This window comes from Monocercomonoides exilis (genome assembly GCF_001643675.1).
Source record: "Monocercomonoides exilis strain PA203 chromosome Unknown scaffold34-1095894, whole genome shotgun sequence".
Lineage (NCBI taxonomy): Eukaryota > Preaxostyla > Oxymonadida > Polymastigidae > Monocercomonoides > Monocercomonoides exilis.
Window position 1 is genome coordinate 21,452 of NW_027150579.1, and position 16,347 is coordinate 37,798.

Genomic DNA, 16,347 nt, shown 5'->3' on the forward strand with positions numbered 1-16,347 from the left:
ATCAGCACGATCTATCCATTCAAGAACAAGTTGAATTCAAGCGTCAGTTGTTCATAATTCCTCAAAATGAAATGCAAAATATATTCTCCAGCGAATTTTTTTTGGAGCTGAATAAGAATATTTATGATAATACTCGTCCGAAGCTTTGTTATAAAATGATATTTTATTTTCTTCGTGAAATCGGAATAATCCTCTCGTTACGCGATATAACACTAACATGTAATGAATTTCAACAAGAGTTTTCTTCATTTTTATTGGCAATGGTTTTATCAAATGAAAAACTTAAACATTTCCTGCATAGTCCTGTTGACCGATATGATAAGGTTTTTTACAATGATGACGGAGACATTGACACAAATCTTATCCTTTCAATCAGCGGAGTGTTTGCTTTTTGCTCAATTTTTGAAAACCGTAGATTTTCTATTCTCGTGCAGCTCGAGAATGAATTCACCAATATTTTTTTCAGTCTTTTCGAAATAAGCAGTTCCGCTGAACAACTCAATTTCACTCATTCAATTTTTTTTGCATATGATTATTTGCAAAAATCTCAACAAAGAAACACATCTTTTGCTGCTGTGTGCCTTTTGAATGACGAGCAGCATTGCAAAATTTGCAATCCATTAATTTTGGGATTAGTGCTGGAGTTAGCTTTAAAGGGAATCGATACATCAGTTAATAATTCAAAGTTATGGAATTGTGATTTCGGAATGCAGCATCTTCTTACAAGACTTTTTCGTTTTTCTGCCACACCTGACAATTGCGATAATTTGTTTTATGATCTTGCATCGTCAAATGAAATAAAAGAATGGAATCAAGCAAATAAAACGTTATTTGAAGACTGTTTGGATGATGCGTTTTTTAATTCGGGTAAACTTCTTTTGTCCTGTTGCAGCGCGCGGCATGATTCTGTTTCGAGGGTTTCTGGGCTTTGCGAACTTATTTCTTCATCAACGATGGTTGGTGCTGATATTCGTTCCCGCCTGAAATTTATGGACGCTCTTGCTCTTAAAGGCACCACAAAAGAATTTCTGCAATTTCTCCAGTCCAGAGAAGCGGTGGAGCCCTTAAAACTTGCATGCGATTTGTCAAACATTTGGATTGAAGCAAAAATGGATTCATTGAATTTTTTACTCCTTTGCGAAGAAAGATTGAACAAGATTTTTGAAAAAGTGAACGAAGATAATATGGAGTATGTGCTTTCCATTTCAAATAATTGGAGTTGTCAATTAGAAGAAGAAGGCTTTTATGACATATTGAATACTGCTTTTTATATGAAATTTCAGGAAATACAAGTTTTGGCTGAAGATCTGTTTATTGAAAAGAACTACGTTGAATTCAAATCATTACAAATGATTAAAGTATTTGGTATGCTTCTTCTTTTGAAATATTATTTTATCGAATACTTCTGATTTGTGGGGGGAAAAATGAAGTATACATTAAAATTGAATCGGATTTGTAATTTATTTAACTGCATTATTCATTGTTCAATTTTCAGATTTTTTTTATCTTTTTCTATTTTATCTTGTTTTCAATTAAATAATATGCGAATGACTGTTTATTTTATATTTATTTTTATTTTTATTTTTCATTCTTTATTCCTTTTTTCTTATTCGATTTCAAACATGTTATCACAATTTTCATGACAACATTAAAGCTTCTATTAATTCGTGCAAACGATGTGATTCGGCTACTGCATTGAGAAAACTGGTGAAGATAAAGGGGATTGTGTCAAAGTTCACTTTCAAGTCTTTTTATGAATCTCGTTCAAATGCGCTTGCTTTGCGTATTATTCGTATCGCCTCCAAAGTGGAAGTTGATTTTGAGGTTAAAGTGGAGCTTTTCCGATTGTTAGAACGTTTATATCGCTTTTGGGCAGTTACAGAATCAGAAATGCCTTCATACCATTCTTGCGATCAGCAGTTACGTTCGGTGCTTAGAAAATTGGACATTGAAAAATTTCAACAACAAACAACTTGTCAACCTGAAGTGAACGAGTTTTCTGCTTGCTTGATGAAAAGTTCTGAGGAATTGCATTCTTTGGTGTTACCATTAGCTCTTTCGTATTGCTGGAGCATGTGTTTACAACATGGGAGCCTCTTAAGATCGAGTGAAATTATTACTCAGCCAATTGTGTCCTCAGTTTGTGAGTTGGCAGTGACTTGTGAAAGAGAAAAGGAGATAAATGAAGAATTAGAAGCGTTGGCAATCATGTTGAATTTAAGTATGTATTGTTTATTGAAATGGTTTGATTTTTGTGAATTTGAATTATTGTGCTTCTTCTTCTTCTTCTTCTTCTTCTTCTCTTTCTTCAAAATCTTCTTCTTCTTCTTCTTCTTCTTCTTCTTCTTCTTCTTCTTCTTCTTCTTCTTCTTCTTCTTTCTCTTCTTCCTCCTCTTCTTCTTTCTTGCATTTCCTTTAATCTCTTTTATCAAAGGAAGCGGAATTTCATTTGGCGACAGCAAAGATAATGAAAACAGATCAAAAGACTGCTTCGAGAACATGGTGATTTCTCTGCTAAATTGTGATGTCATTCAACCATTTCTGAGCACAAATTCAAAGCTGGTGCTCCTAAAACTTGTGAAACAGATTGACAGTTGGAGTGAAATTAATAGAAAGAAGCTTTTTGAAAGTGTTGACGTTGTAACAATTTCCATTCAAGAATGGTTTCATTGCATTTTTCAAGGAAAAGATGTTTGCTCAAATCACATGTTGATATTGGAACAATTAACAGAAGTGCCAATGATGCTTCTTAATGAGCACAACCCAGCTGTTATTTCTCCGAATCAACTTCTGGAAAAATTGACCATTCCAACCGAAGCTGCATCTTTTATTGAAAATGATATTTTTAGTATTTTGTCTAAATGCATTCACTATAATCGTCAGTCAATAAAGACGCTTCTTGCTTCTTCAAGGTTCATGCGGGTTCAATTTACACTTCTTCGCAAAGGCTGCTCGACCGATGATTGTGGGCTGTTGTGGCTTATGAGGCAGTTATTTGAAGATCCAAGCTGTTATGGATTGAATGTGTTTCTCAAAACTTGGTGGGGAAAGGAAATGGTTGAAATTCTTGTTAATCCGCAAATATATTTTCATCAAACAACACAAAGTGTAATCTCCTTTTTTGTTAAATGCTTCGGGATTAACACCGATCATTTTTCAATTAATTATGACAATGAAAATGATATGTTTTTGCCCTTTAAATCAAAATTTCAATTTCAACGTTTCGCTGATTTTTTTGAGGAGCATGGCGTTGGAGATGCACTTTATATGCTTTTGGGCACAAAATGGAGTAATGGAACAAGTTTTCAGTACGATGTGCTTCTTTTCTTAAATTGCATTTGCTACTCAAGTTTAGGTGATAATGTTGATTTGTTCGATTTTTGATGTGATATGATGTTATTTGATGTATTTTTAGATGATGTTATAAAATTTTTATTATGCAGAGCAAAACTGTTTTTGCTTATAATACATTGATTACAATTGATATTCTTTATTTTCTTTAACTATTTTTACAATATGGACTTTTTATGTATTGCTTATTTTTATTTTATTTTATTTTTGCTTTGTTTTGTTTTGTTTTGTTTTGGTTGTTTGTTTATTTATTATTTCAAATGTCTATTACAAAGTTGAAAAGTTTGAAAATAAAAATATTCGAATCAAAAATAACTATTTTATAATTATGCCCGCTTGTCGGGTTTGTATCGAAACTCAAAGAAAAAGTTCGAAATATTAAAAAAACATAGAATTTTGAGAGGAGGAACACCAATAAGTCAGACTAACAAAAACAATAAAAATAAGGCTCACATACAAAATTTGTAAAAATTTGCACAAAAAGGAAAGCAATTGCTTTAAAAAAGCTAAAAGTGAAACACACAAAACATATAAAGAAAATAATAATTCAATAACCAGAAAAATAAGTATGATTCAAAAGAAAAATAAAAAAAAAAAAAGATGAAGAAGAAAAAGAAACGCGAAAATTAAACGGTAAAATGAATAATTGAAGATGAAGCTTAAATGTTTATATGATTAATGCAACAATCAAAATTCTTATCAACAAAACTCTTAAACATGAAATAAAGAGAAAATAAAAATGAAAATGAAAATTAAAATATTAACAAAAATTATAATTAAACAAGGAAAAGGAAAAAGAAAACAAAAGAAAACAAAAGAAAACAAAGCAAAACAAAGCAAAGCAAAGCAAAAATATCTAAACATTTAAAAAAAATCTAATTTCCGAGTATTGAAGGAAGAGTTTTCTGAGATTTTTCTGCTTTCGACAAGCGCAACACCAGAAGCGGAGGTGACTGCAGATCTTCTTCTGATGCTTCTCCATTTTTTGACTGATCTGCATTATTCTGAGTCAGATGGCATATTTGTGATGTTTCTGGAATGAGCATATGAGAAACTGATTCAATGGTGTTAGAATGAGAGTGTGCTGATGCTAAAGATGATGATGACTGGGAATTTGAAGAGAATGAAGATAGAGTAGAAGATTGTATTTGTCCAGTTATTGTGGAAGAAGAAGAAGAAGATGATGATGATGATGATGATTCAAATGAAGATGCAGCCTCCGCTAAATCCTCAGAAACAAGTGATGATTTCTTTGCTTCAGCAGGCAACGCCTCAGTTACTGTTAAGGCAGAACCACCACGATCATCAAGACCATTATCATCATCATCAAATTCTCTTTCTTCTGAATCGTTCAAATTCTGCAACTTATTCGAAGAATGCATTCTTCTTCCATTTTCTGGTGAAAAATTAGTTTGATCCTGATGTGAAGAAGAAGAAGAAGAAGAAGAAGAAAATCCATTGATCCATTCGTCAGATGTCATCAGATGTGACACAAGATGGAAAGCAGACGATTCGGTGCGGCGATGACGGCTGATGAAAGGAGATAGAGAGAAGCGAGTGTATGCAGAGGAAGATAAGGGAGAAGAGGAAGAAGAGGAAGAAGAAGAAGAAGAAGAAGAAGGTGATAATGTCGATGATGATGAAGGAGATGAAGTGAAAGAGGTATTTCGATGCAGAGGGGAAGTGCGAAGAATATTCCGATTTCGATTGTGACTGTGATTGCGACTGCAAGAAGAAGGAGAAGAGAGCGAAGACTCATTCATTTCTGATGCTTTGGATGCTTGCGTGGGTGTGAAGCGGAGCGGAGAGTGAGGTGTATGTGGAGTATGTGGAGCCTGCGGAGTATGTGGTGTGAGAGAGGAAGAAGAGAGGCTGAGTGGGGAAGAGCCATGAGAATTAAATGGAGAATAGTTGGAAGAGTTAGAAATGATGGAAGAAGAAGGTGAAGAAGGGGAATGCAAGGAAGAAGAAGAAGAAGATGAAGATGATGATGATGACGACGATGAAGGTGAAGACAAAGATGGACTGCAAACAGCACTTCCAGCTTCTCTTCTCTCTGAAGGAGAATTGTGATCAGAAGAGATCAAATTCATTGAATGCATTGAAGACATGGAAGATGGCGTTAACAATATTGATGGAGTTGAAGGCGCTGAGCAAGCTGAATGTGCTGATGTTTCGTTACAATGAGAATTCTGCGAAGTGGCTGATGTAAAATATGCAGGTGGAGGTGGAGTAGCAAACATGCTGTTCACACTGGATATGCTTGCATTACTCGCATTGCTTGCAGATCGCGGCCGCGCCTCAAAAGGCAATCTCCTCATCATTTGGTTGTTACTTTCCTTTGGAGAAGTTTCAGCAGTTTGATTGGACAAATCAACAGATTGTGAAGATGGTGGCATGTCTTCCATTGGTATGCTTCTTCCTTCTAGCTGAGTTTTAGCAGCTTTCTTTGCTTTTAGCCTCTTTCTTCTTTGAATGAACGGATTGCACAGACAGCCCAGAAGCAGCTGCGGAGCAAACAGGAAAAGGAGCAGATAGCAAAACCCGCCTATGGAAGATGCCATGATTCGCAGTACATCTCCGAACGGAAGCGGCGACTGGTAATATCTCCTGTTGTATGAGATGATTGAGCATGAGATGGCAGGACGAGGAAGAGGGTCAGTACACACGGATAGCAGCACAATTGGTTGTGGCGTGGTTGATGGCTGAAATGTGGTTAATGGGAGAACAGTAGCCCCTGTTGATGGATGAGGCAGCACAGTTGCATTCAAATTGGGATCCAAGCCAACTTGATCAATTATTGTCACAGAGAATGGCCCATTCGTCAGGTTAAAAGGTTCGTCCGCGAATATCTTGATGAACCCGTCCTGCGTGATGTCGATAACGCGATTATACCCTTTTGATTTTGGGTAGTCTGGCCATCCATTTTTGTCAAACGTTTCGCGAAAAGCAGGTGTTTCATTGCTTTCGTAATAATACTCAACCACAATTTTCGATGGAGAATCCATAGGAATATATCCGATCTCATTTTCTACAAAATGTTCTCCGCTTAACTTGTTATCTTTTGGTCTGATAATTCCAGATGCACAAAATTGTCCAGGAGCAATAACGTCGAATGTCCAATTTTCTGTTTTTCATAGAAAAAATAGGGTTCGAATGAATTTTATTTAAATCTTCAAAATATAGCAAACTATGTCCTAAAGTGATGTCAAGTGTTCTTGTTCTGTTCAATTTTCCAAATTGTTTTCCTTGAGATTCATGAGGAACTATCACAACTTTTTGTTCACCTCTTGTGTCTATTTGTATAGTATTCGTGTTTATGTAATAAATAATCCATGAGTTTGCATAAAACGAGGAACTGTTAGAATATTCTTGATAATCAAGATGAGTTCCTCTCAAAAACATAACCGGAAGAATTATCCACAGAAAAAAGATTAGGTTTAAAAAACATGTTCGAAAAATGATAAAAGGCGTTGGTTTGTACCATTTCTTATATCCTTTACATTAGAAACAATTGTGTTAAAGAAAAGGAAAGCATTCGCAAAAATATTAAAAACTCAAGGTTCATACGAAAATAGTTAATACTGCAATTGCATAAAAAACTTGAAAAAATACAATAAATGTAAGGAGCGTAATAAGCACTATTAGCATACCACATATACAAAAATATCAACAGCAGATTATAAATACTTATTAGATCTAACCTTATTAAAAAATATTTGTCAATTATTTTAAATAGAAGAATATGTTTGCACAAATGAATATTTGTTTGTTTTTCCAACGTATTTCTTTCGTTGAAAGAAAAGCACTTTGACCATAATAAAGTCATTTTTGATGGAACTTCAAAAAGATATTGATAATTCTTCATCAAAAGAAGGAGACACAGAGAAATATCATGCAATTCTGTTGGATCGTAACTTTTACAAGGAAAAATACGAAGAGGCATCAGCAGAAGTTTCTAAATTATCTTCAATGATGATAAAACTCAGGGATGTTGCACTTAGAATGGCTCAGTTGGATAAATTGAGAGGAACCTGCATATCAATAATGAAGGTTTGAAATTAAAACGCGCTTATTATGTTTTAATCAATTATTTGTTTTTATGATAATTTTTATGAAAATTTTTGCTTTTATTTTAAAGGAAGGAGTTTCAACTTTGACTTTTCGAAGTGCAAATCTTGAAAAAGAAAAGCAAGGATATGATAAATATATAAAGGATGCGCAACAACAAGTTGAAAATCTTCAACAACAAATTTTAGAAGAAAAATTAAAAACGACAAATCTTCAAACAGAAATAAGGAAAATTGAATATGAAAAGGAAGAACAAATTACAGAAAAAACAAGAGAGTTCAAAATGACAGAAAATCAACTTCGGCAACAAATAGATTTGAAAGAAAGTCAATGGAAACTTGATAAAGAGTTGAATGACAGAGAAACTGAACGACTCACAACGGAAAACAAACAATTACAAGTGCAATGCGATCAATTGCAGTCTTCAATCAAAAAATTGCAAGTGACAGCTGATGAAGAAAAACATGAAAATCAGAAGAATATTCTTGATCTTCAAAAAAAGATGACTCAGATTTCACAAGAAAGGGACGATGCCATAGCAACCATTGAATACCAACAAAAAGAAAACTCATCTCAGATTTCTGATGTAAACAACAAATTATGCGCTCTCAAAGACGAGTTGAAAACAGAAAAAGAGCAAAAAGAGAAACTTGAAACTGATCTGAAATCGCAAATTAATTTGCTGAGTGACAATTTGGCTGCTTCACAAAAGCAATTAGCAGAAACTAATTTCAAATTGAATGAAACTAAAAGAGAGAAAGAAGATCTTCAAGAAGGACTGCAGAGGGAAAAAGAAGCAAAAGAATGTCTTCTGATTGAAAAAGACAAACTGCTTGAGTCATTCAATTCTTTGCAAGTGGAAAAAGATGAAACTGTTTCAAAACTTCAAAAAATGACAGAGGAAAACAAATTGCTTTCAACAAGTTTAGAAGAAGCGACCAAACAGCATGCAGAACGGGAGAGCGATATGAGCAAAGAACTGGAAGCGCTGAAGCAGCAAACGTCTTCAGAGATTGCGAGCTTAAAAGAAAGCATCCAAAAAAATAACGAAGAGCTGGCTTCAAAGCAGAAAGAGGCAGAAGCGATGAAAAAACAGTGGGAGTCTGTTGGCTCTGAATGGGAGCAGAAGCGGCTGGCGCTTGAAAATGCGCTGGAGATTGCGAAGGAGGCGCTGGAAACCACAAAGACGGAGCTGCAAAGGCAGGTTGAGGCAGCGGAGACGACGAATGCGATGAAAGAAAGCGAAGTGCAGCGGCTGAGCAAGAAATGCGAGGCGATGCAGATGGAGTGGGAGAGGAGCGAGGAGGAGCAGGCGAAGAAGATGGAGGAGCTGCAGAAGAAGATGGCAGAGGGCGACACGAAAGCTCAGAACAAAGTGACATCGTTGGAGCATGTGATTGAGAAGAAAGAAGGAGAAATCGAACAATTGAAGGAAGAGTGGGCGATGAAGCAGAAGATGTGGATGGCGCAGTCGAGTGAGCAGGAGGAGGCGCTGAAGGCGATGAAGGAGGAGAAAAGCAAAGAGCATCTGGACAGGATGGACGAGAGGGCGAAGATGCAGCGGGAGATTGAGGCGAAGACGGCAGAAAACACAGAGCTGCAGAGCCGGCTGGAGGAGGCTGCGAAGATGAAGGAAGAGCAAGAGGAGGAGAACGAAAGGGGGAAAGAAGCGATGAAGGAGGAATTTTCTGTTGTGCGGAGGCAGCTGGAAGGAGAAGTGGACAAAGCGAAGGAGGAGCTGAAGAAGAAAGAGGCGGAGCTGGCGGAGGCGGTGAAGCAGATGAATGAGGACGGGCAGTGGCTGGTGGAGTTTAGAGAGGAGACGGAGAAAGTGGCAGCGGTGCAGAGAGAGAAGCTGCAGAATGCTGAAGAGCAGCTGAAGAGTCTGGCAGAGGAACTGCAGAAGATGAAGAAGAAAGCGGAAGAGGCGGAAGAAATGGCGAAGGAAGGACAAGAAAGAATTCGAGGATTGGAGAAGGAAAAAGAGGAGAAAGAGGCAGAATTGCAGGAGCAGATAAGACAGTTGAAGGAGGAAGACGAAAGAGAAATGAAAGAGAGAGAAGAAAAGATGGCAGAAGCGAAGCAAAGAGAGGCAGAGCTTATTGGAAGTCTGACAGCACTAAACGAGCAGCAGAATAAACAGGAGGAGGTTTGATTGTTGTTATTTTCTATTATGTAAATTATTCCTTTCTTTTTTTGGAAATAAATTATATAACCTTCTTTTATTCCTTTTCATCTTATTATTCAACTTTTCAAAACAACAAACAATTTTTCCCCCTTTTTTGATATTCCAACCTTTAATTAAATTCCATCTTCCCCACAGATTCTTCAATCCAAATCGGAAGAAGTCACTTTCCTGCAGAAGCGCATATCCGAGCTGGAGCAAGCAGCAGCCAGCGCGACACAGGCACAGCAGGAGCAGGCAGCAAATGCAGAGGCTGTCAAAGCGAATGCGCTGGCGACGATTGAGCAGCTGCAGAAGAAAGTTGGGGAAGAGCTGGCGGCATCAGCAGCAGAGCAGCAGAAGGAGAAAGAGGCTCTTCAGCAGCAAGCGGAAATGGCACAGCAGAGAGGGAAGGCGATTGAAGAGGAGATGAGGAAAGTGAAGAATGTGCTGAAGCATATTGCTGCGGTGCTGGATAGGAACGAGAAGGCTGGGGCGTTTGCGCAGAATGCAGACATGCACAAGCTGTGGCAGAAGATACACGAGGCGCAGAACTCGAAGAAGCCTCCGCCGGCGCAATGAAAGTTTAAATTAAAAATGAAAAAAAAAAAAGAAGAGAATGAAATAAAATTAAGTATTTAATGAAAGAAGGTAATTTTGAATTTGATTGCAATGATGAAAGTTGCCTTTTTGAGACAGAAATAGAGGACTTCTTTTGCTTATATGTGTGTTTTTGCGTTTGACGTTGCTCGCTTTCACTTCATTTGTCATGATTTGTATTAAGAACGATTATCATTTCATCCACATCATCATTTCACAACTTTCATTCATTTTATTTTTTTTTTCACTTCTTTATTCAAAATTTTATATGTTTCTATTTTTGTATTTTTTATTTTCTTTTTATTTTGTCTTCTCGTCAAAATGAAATCTCAAACGAGTTATTTGAAAAAAAAAATTGACAGCATCACATTTGTTGAAGCAGACATCTGTGCTTTAAAAGTGTGTTTGTGAAATGCAAAATTCAAAGCAAGCAGAATAATTTACTCGGCAAATCCTGAAATATGAAGTGTTCCAGTTGCTCCCAATAAAAATTTGACAGAAATAAAGTTGCGTTTATTTTTTTCCGCATTTTAACTTTTAATTCTTTTTTGTTTCTTTTTCTTTTTTCCGATTTTTTTCCCTATTTTTTCCTCCATTTTTTTTCATTCAAATCCATAAAACTTCTTCAGCTTCCTTCTGTACTTCGCCTCAATCTTCTGTGTATAGAACGCATTCCACACACCTTGCTCCTCCCCTTTCTTCTTAAACATCTGCAGCACATTCACAACCGACGCCCGCAAAGCAGCTGGCACCTCTTTCCCTTTCCACTGCGCATACATCCTCAGCACCGAGCTCAGCTCTGAGAAAAACACCATCGGACACCTCAGAATCGCCTGCGTAATTCCATCAAACGCCAACGCCTGGTCAGCTGCTGTGTCTGCTGTGAAGTGGGTGAGATACTGCAGCCACAGCCGAATGGGCGAAGGCGCTGGCTGCATCGGCACTGCAGCGCCACCAGCAGCAGTCGACGGCAACGTGGTGGCAGTGGACGACGGCTGTATCTTCGAGCGGTCGGTGCGCGGAGGAAGAGAGCACTGTGACACAATCAGCGCAGTCTCTTCGGGGGAAATGCGGGCGATGCGAGCGAGGCACTCCGCCACGTTTGTCAGGGCGACTGTTGTTGTGTCGCTCTGATGCGGAGTGAAAGGTACCATCACCACTTGTGGCACAGAAGACAGCCCAGACGGCTTCTGCGTGGCACGAACAAACGGGTGCTCGTCATCAACAGTGGTGATGCAGTCGTAGCGGAAGAAGAACAGCAGCTGCTGGATGAGCATGCGCCGGTCAAACGCGAGCGATTCGCCCAGTGCGGTGATGATCTCACTCACACACCACACCACATTCACCAGGGCGTTGTGCAGCGGCCGCATCTTCGGAGGAGCAGTGGACGGAGATGGAGAAGGGCTCTCCTTCGGCGCAGCCTGCGCAGCGAAGAAAGCGCAGATGACTTGCAGAACGGTGGGGAGTGCGTCTTGAATGAGCGCCACATTCACCCGCACAATGTCCCCGATGAGGCCGCACGTGGCTGCCAGCACCTGTCTGTGCTTGATCTGAAGACAGAACACGAGAACACTTCTGAGCAGCTCGCCGTTCACAGCTGAAAGTGCTGCTGCCCCGCCAATCGTCACAACAGTGTCGAAGCATTCCAACGGAAGCACCAGCGGATCAGCAATTGGATCGTCTTCGATTTGAGTAGGTGTGCGGAGTGTGGCTGCAGCGACGGGGGAGATGCCAAGGGCAGAGGATGCTGTGGAAGAGGAAGAAGCAGAAGCAGAAGAAGAAGAAGAAGATGGCCCCAGAGCCTGCTCCCTCTTTTGCTCGCTTTCTTTCATCCAGTTGACTATCTCGCCCATGTATTTGAACAGCACCTCCACCACCTGCGGTGCAAACGGTGCAATGTTCGCATCTGCAATCTGCACAACGCTGTCGAGAAAGTCCACCAGATGCTGCGCAATCTTCTCCTGTCTCTTAGCGACTGCCACGTTCAGCCGGTCAACTGTTCCTTTTAGTGTCACAGAAAGCGACTCTTTGCTGGCTAAGATTTCGGGCGTGTAGACGAAGATCTCGCGGATCGTGTTGATGAGGAAGATGATGTTGTATTTGGAGCACACAGACAGCGAGGCAAACGCACTGGGCAGGATGACGCCTGCATATTGCTGGATGTGCTCTTCGAGGCAGGACGTCAGCTGCCGCAGCGAAAAGCTCGCCACACGCTGCACTTTCTTGTTCTTGTCGCTCAAACGAGCTATCAGCGCTTTGATGGTTGTGTCTGTGAATGTCGCGTCGGGTGCAAACATCGCAACTTCTGCCTCGTTTTGCTCGGAACGCACACGCTGGTCCCACGTCTTCACCAGCACTTTGATCCCTTTCTTTGCTGCAGATCCACCTTCTGCTTCATCATCTCCATCATCCTCATCTTCTTCATCATCATCTGCATCATACGGAAGCAGCCCCTTTGCCATCTTCTCCCTTTTCGCTCTCCTCTTCCTCTCTCTCTCCTTTGCTGCTTCATACAGCGCTTTTCCATGCGGCCCGCTGATCCACGGCGCGAGGCAGCCCAGTGCCCAGCAGCAGCGGAGGCGGAGGATGGGGCGGGTGGCGGTGGTGCTGAGGGTGATGATCCAGTTCACAATGTTCGGCAGCATCGACGCCAGAATGTCAGGGCGGTATTCACACACGATGGCTACAGAGACAATGGCGCTCTCCGCAAGCAGCCAGGGCTCTTCATTTGGTGCGAGGAGGGCGGAGAGAACGGTGGGATCGACGGATGGGATGGAAGGAGATGTGGAGGAAGAGGAAGAGGAGGAGGAAGAGTTGGTAGATGAAATGGCCTATGCAAAAACGGAGAAAAAGAAAGAAAGAAAGAAAATTATAAAAATGATGAAAGAATAAGACAAAGTTCATACAAATAGCAGTCCGAGAATTTGGATAAATGGCTGAGAAAGCAAAGGCCCGTAAGTGACAGCGAATGATTGGAGTGCGACAATGCAGCTTTTCCTGGCAGTCCACTGGCCTTTCTGCTGTCTGTTGAGAATGTCGTCTTCTTCATATCTGTCTGGATTGTCATCGTCCTCATCTTCATCTTCAAATATATCGTCATCATCATCATCATCATCGACAGCAGAAGATGAAGAAGACTTTCCGTATATTCCACTTCCCAGTCCTGTTTTTCCCGCTCCTTTCATCTGCTCTCTGCCCATCACGCTCGGGATGCTCGTCTCAGAGTCCTCCTGTTGGGCATCCTCTTCCAGTGCATCAGACTCCTCTGCCATGTCAAGCACGTTCAGCTTCAGGCGGTTCACCACCATCGCCACTATTTCTCCGAGCCTTGTTTTCACCGTATCTAATGCAGCCAGCGCGCTGTTGTCCACAAGCGTAGACCAGAAGTCGCATGCCGCCACTCGCACAGCGTCTGTGCTGTCGTTCATCATCTCCAGCACGTGCGTGATCAGCTCCCGCATCCCCAGCTGCAGTGTCTCCACAACCATCTTCGCCTCTCGGCTTTCCTCCGCTTTCTCCGGTTTCTCCGAAGACTTCGCAGCTTTCTCCGTTGCTGCCTGGATGGCCACGGAAAAAATGTTCAGCACTGCTTCGCGCACAGTGGGTGATGGTGATGCGCGATGTGCAAACAGCACTTGGACAATTTTGCTGAAGTTTGAATAGAATGAAGAAGGCGCATAGGGAAAGATTATCTGGATGGTCATCAGGGCTTGCTCTTGAAGCACAACATCACTTGAATTGCTTGCATGCGTAAGCAGAACAGGTAGAAGAGGCCCAACAATACTAAAAATTCACAACGAAAATATAAACATAAGCAGTCATAAGTACTTTAATGTGCAATACCTTTCTCTTTGCTCTTTTGTTAGTTCTTTTAAAGAAGAGTTCAAAATGATTCCCAAAGATCGCAGACCACCTTCTACCGCAAGACGATTCTGAGAAGAAAGAACCTGAACAAGCATTTGGAATAGTTCCCAGCTGTTTTGAAGTGCTTTGTTCATTATATGAATAATTCAATACAAATACATATATTTATTAAAAAATAATTGCACACTGTCAACTTGAATAAAAGTTCCAAAGAGGATTGAAGCCGCCTTTTGCATTTTAGGATTATCATTGCCAAGGTTATCAAAGCAAAGTTTTTTGCAGAATTGACGATATTCTGTCTTGAAAGAATAAGTCTCATCTACAATCAAATTCTTCAATTGAGTCATCGCAAACGTCTGGACATTTGGATTTGTGCAAGTTTTATCGAATAGAATCCAACAAAGATACATTGGATAATCTGGAATTGATGTTTTACATTGAGAAAGAGTCTTTTGCATAAAAATAAATAAAATCATGTTTATGCGTATTTTCGTTTTTATAAATAAATGTGAACCTCTAAAAGTTGAAGTTGAACGGCATTATCCCCAACAGTTGATGAAGCTGCTGCTCTTGAAATATTTGCTAAAATCTCAGCATTTGGTGTCCACTTCGAAGTACCCGAGCAAGAATTGAAAAATATAATTACAAAGCAAAAGGCAAAAATATTACTTATTGAAGTTTATCTGTAATTTATCTTGCAAACTGCCATTTTTGTTGGATTGAGATCTAGCCCACTTTTTTTTGTTTAAAATAGAATTTTGAGTTGAAAAACAAAACATTTGAATCAATGTTGCCAATGCTTGTTTGGATTTGGCAATTTATCCAATTTTATGAGATGAAAAATATTTTTTTAGTATTTTGCTTTTGCTTCTTGAGCAAGCCATTGAGAGTATTCTTGGTATGGAGTTTGTGGGAATGGAAGTTTCTTCCAGAGTGATGGTGTGAGATATCTGTATGTTTTGCACAAAGCAAAGAATGTAGCCTTAACGAAGTTGCCCATTGTGTTAGTTTTTCCGTGTGAAGAAGTGAAAACATCTTCGACACCAGAAAGTGCAAGAAGCTTCTTTGACACTGGTGCAGCGACCAATCCTGTTCCTCTTGGAGCGGGAACAAGACGCACCTGGACTGAACCGCATTTTCCAGTAACTTTCATTGCGACTGTATGTGGCTGACCGATATTGTTACCCCAGTACCCAAGACGAACTGGAATCATGGCCAATTTAGCTGCAGTCATGGCACCACGAATAGCACCTGCAACTTCCTTTGAAACTTTCACTCCAAGACCAACGTGTCCGTGTTGATCTCCAACCATCACAATAGCCTTGAAACGAGTTCTTTGACCGGCGTTGGTTTGTTTCTGGACGGCCTGGACTTTCATCACTTCCTCTTTCAGTGATTCTTTTGGAATGTATTGATCAATGATGTCAGCTTCTTTGATTGGAAGGGCATGAAGATAGATATCATGCAAATCGCGAATCTTTTTAGCTTTAACAAGACGGCCAAGCTTTGTGACTGGTACCCATGCTTGTTCCTCTGGCTTTCTTCCTCTTCCTGCTCCACCTCTTCCACGTCCACGTCCACGGCCTCTTCCTCTTCCACCATCGCTTCTTCTTCCTTCACCACCTCTGCCAAATCCTCCACGGCGTTGATCGGACGATCTTTGTCTGTCCATATGCTAGAAATAAAATGATTTCAAAAATAATCATAACTTCTTGAAAAAGGCATTTAATTTAAAAGTAATCAAACAACAACTTATATGATCTATTGATCTTACTCGCATAAGTGTAATCTCTCATTGTTCAAATTAGGGTTATTTGTTTCAAAATGTTGATTTTGCATGTTTTCAAACATTTGATACGAAACACTGTAAACATGTTTATGATTTCAATTAATGATGTCCCTTTATAAAATGGCGAAAGATCCTGCGAGTATTTTTGAAAATATATGTCTTAGCCAGTCTTACCCTCGACCTGAAAGATTGTATTTAAGATTTAAGCAATGTTCAACAGATCCAGAAAAGATATGTTTGGATCTTAGTGAGATTTCATTTGACCAAAATGTTTGAAATTTCATGTTTTGAATTTTTATTGTTGCTATTAATCGATAATATAAAAATCTTTCAATATTTACTTAAACAGATATTAAATACGGTGACTGAATTTTTAAGACAAGTGAAAGTTTCAAAATTGCATTTGAGAGAATGTGGAATAAATAATCATTATCTTCAACAAATTTGCGCATCATTGAAAGGAAATACACTTTTAAAACTTCTTAATTTAAAAGGAAATAGTATTACA

General features: G+C 39.5%; 5 protein-coding genes across 5 annotated transcripts; 2 read left to right on the forward strand and 3 right to left on the reverse strand.

The window, feature by feature from the left end:
* Positions 1 to 128: 128 nt before the first annotated feature.
* MONOS_17846 (uncharacterized protein) lies at positions 129 to 3,622 on the forward strand. Its single transcript, XM_067870806.1, has 2 exons — positions 129 to 1,365; positions 1,655 to 3,622. The coding sequence occupies exons 1-2, from the start codon at positions 156 to 158 to the stop codon at positions 3,382 to 3,384; spliced, it is 2,940 nt and encodes a 979-aa protein (XP_067724037.1). The 5' UTR covers positions 129 to 155; the 3' UTR covers positions 3,385 to 3,622.
* On the reverse strand, positions 3,559 to 6,756 carry MONOS_6060 (uncharacterized protein; the record flags this gene model as incomplete). The annotated part of the gene is made up of 2 exons (XM_067876263.1): positions 3,559 to 6,478; positions 6,543 to 6,756. The coding sequence occupies 2 exons, from the start codon at positions 6,754 to 6,756 to the stop codon at positions 4,227 to 4,229; spliced, it is 2,466 nt and encodes an 821-aa protein (XP_067724038.1). The 3' UTR covers positions 3,559 to 4,226.
* A 183-nt stretch (positions 6,757 to 6,939) lies between these two features.
* On the forward strand, positions 6,940 to 10,465 carry MONOS_6061 (uncharacterized protein). The gene is made up of 3 exons (XM_067876264.1): positions 6,940 to 7,404; positions 7,493 to 9,571; positions 9,746 to 10,465. Exons 1-3 carry the CDS (start codon positions 7,186 to 7,188, stop codon positions 10,166 to 10,168), a joined length of 2,721 nt encoding a protein of 906 aa, XP_067724039.1. The 5' UTR covers positions 6,940 to 7,185; the 3' UTR covers positions 10,169 to 10,465.
* MONOS_6062 (uncharacterized protein) lies at positions 10,464 to 14,766 on the reverse strand. The gene is made up of 6 exons (XM_067876265.1): positions 14,754 to 14,766; positions 14,565 to 14,657; positions 14,238 to 14,499; positions 14,030 to 14,174; positions 13,093 to 13,969; positions 10,464 to 13,017 (listed from the first exon to the last, which is right to left on the reverse strand). The coding sequence occupies exons 1-6, from the start codon at positions 14,757 to 14,759 to the stop codon at positions 10,789 to 10,791; spliced, it is 3,612 nt and encodes a 1,203-aa protein (XP_067724040.1). The 5' UTR covers positions 14,760 to 14,766; the 3' UTR covers positions 10,464 to 10,788.
* Positions 14,767 to 14,806: 40 nt separating this feature from the next.
* On the reverse strand, positions 14,807 to 15,824 carry MONOS_6063 (putative 40S ribosomal protein S2-1). Its single transcript, XM_067876266.1, has 2 exons — positions 15,797 to 15,824; positions 14,807 to 15,725 (listed from the first exon to the last, which is right to left on the reverse strand). Exon 2 carries the CDS (start codon positions 15,720 to 15,722, stop codon positions 14,901 to 14,903), a length of 822 nt encoding a protein of 273 aa, XP_067724041.1. The 5' UTR covers positions 15,723 to 15,725; positions 15,797 to 15,824; the 3' UTR covers positions 14,807 to 14,900.
* Between the last annotated feature and the right edge of the window lie 523 nt (positions 15,825 to 16,347).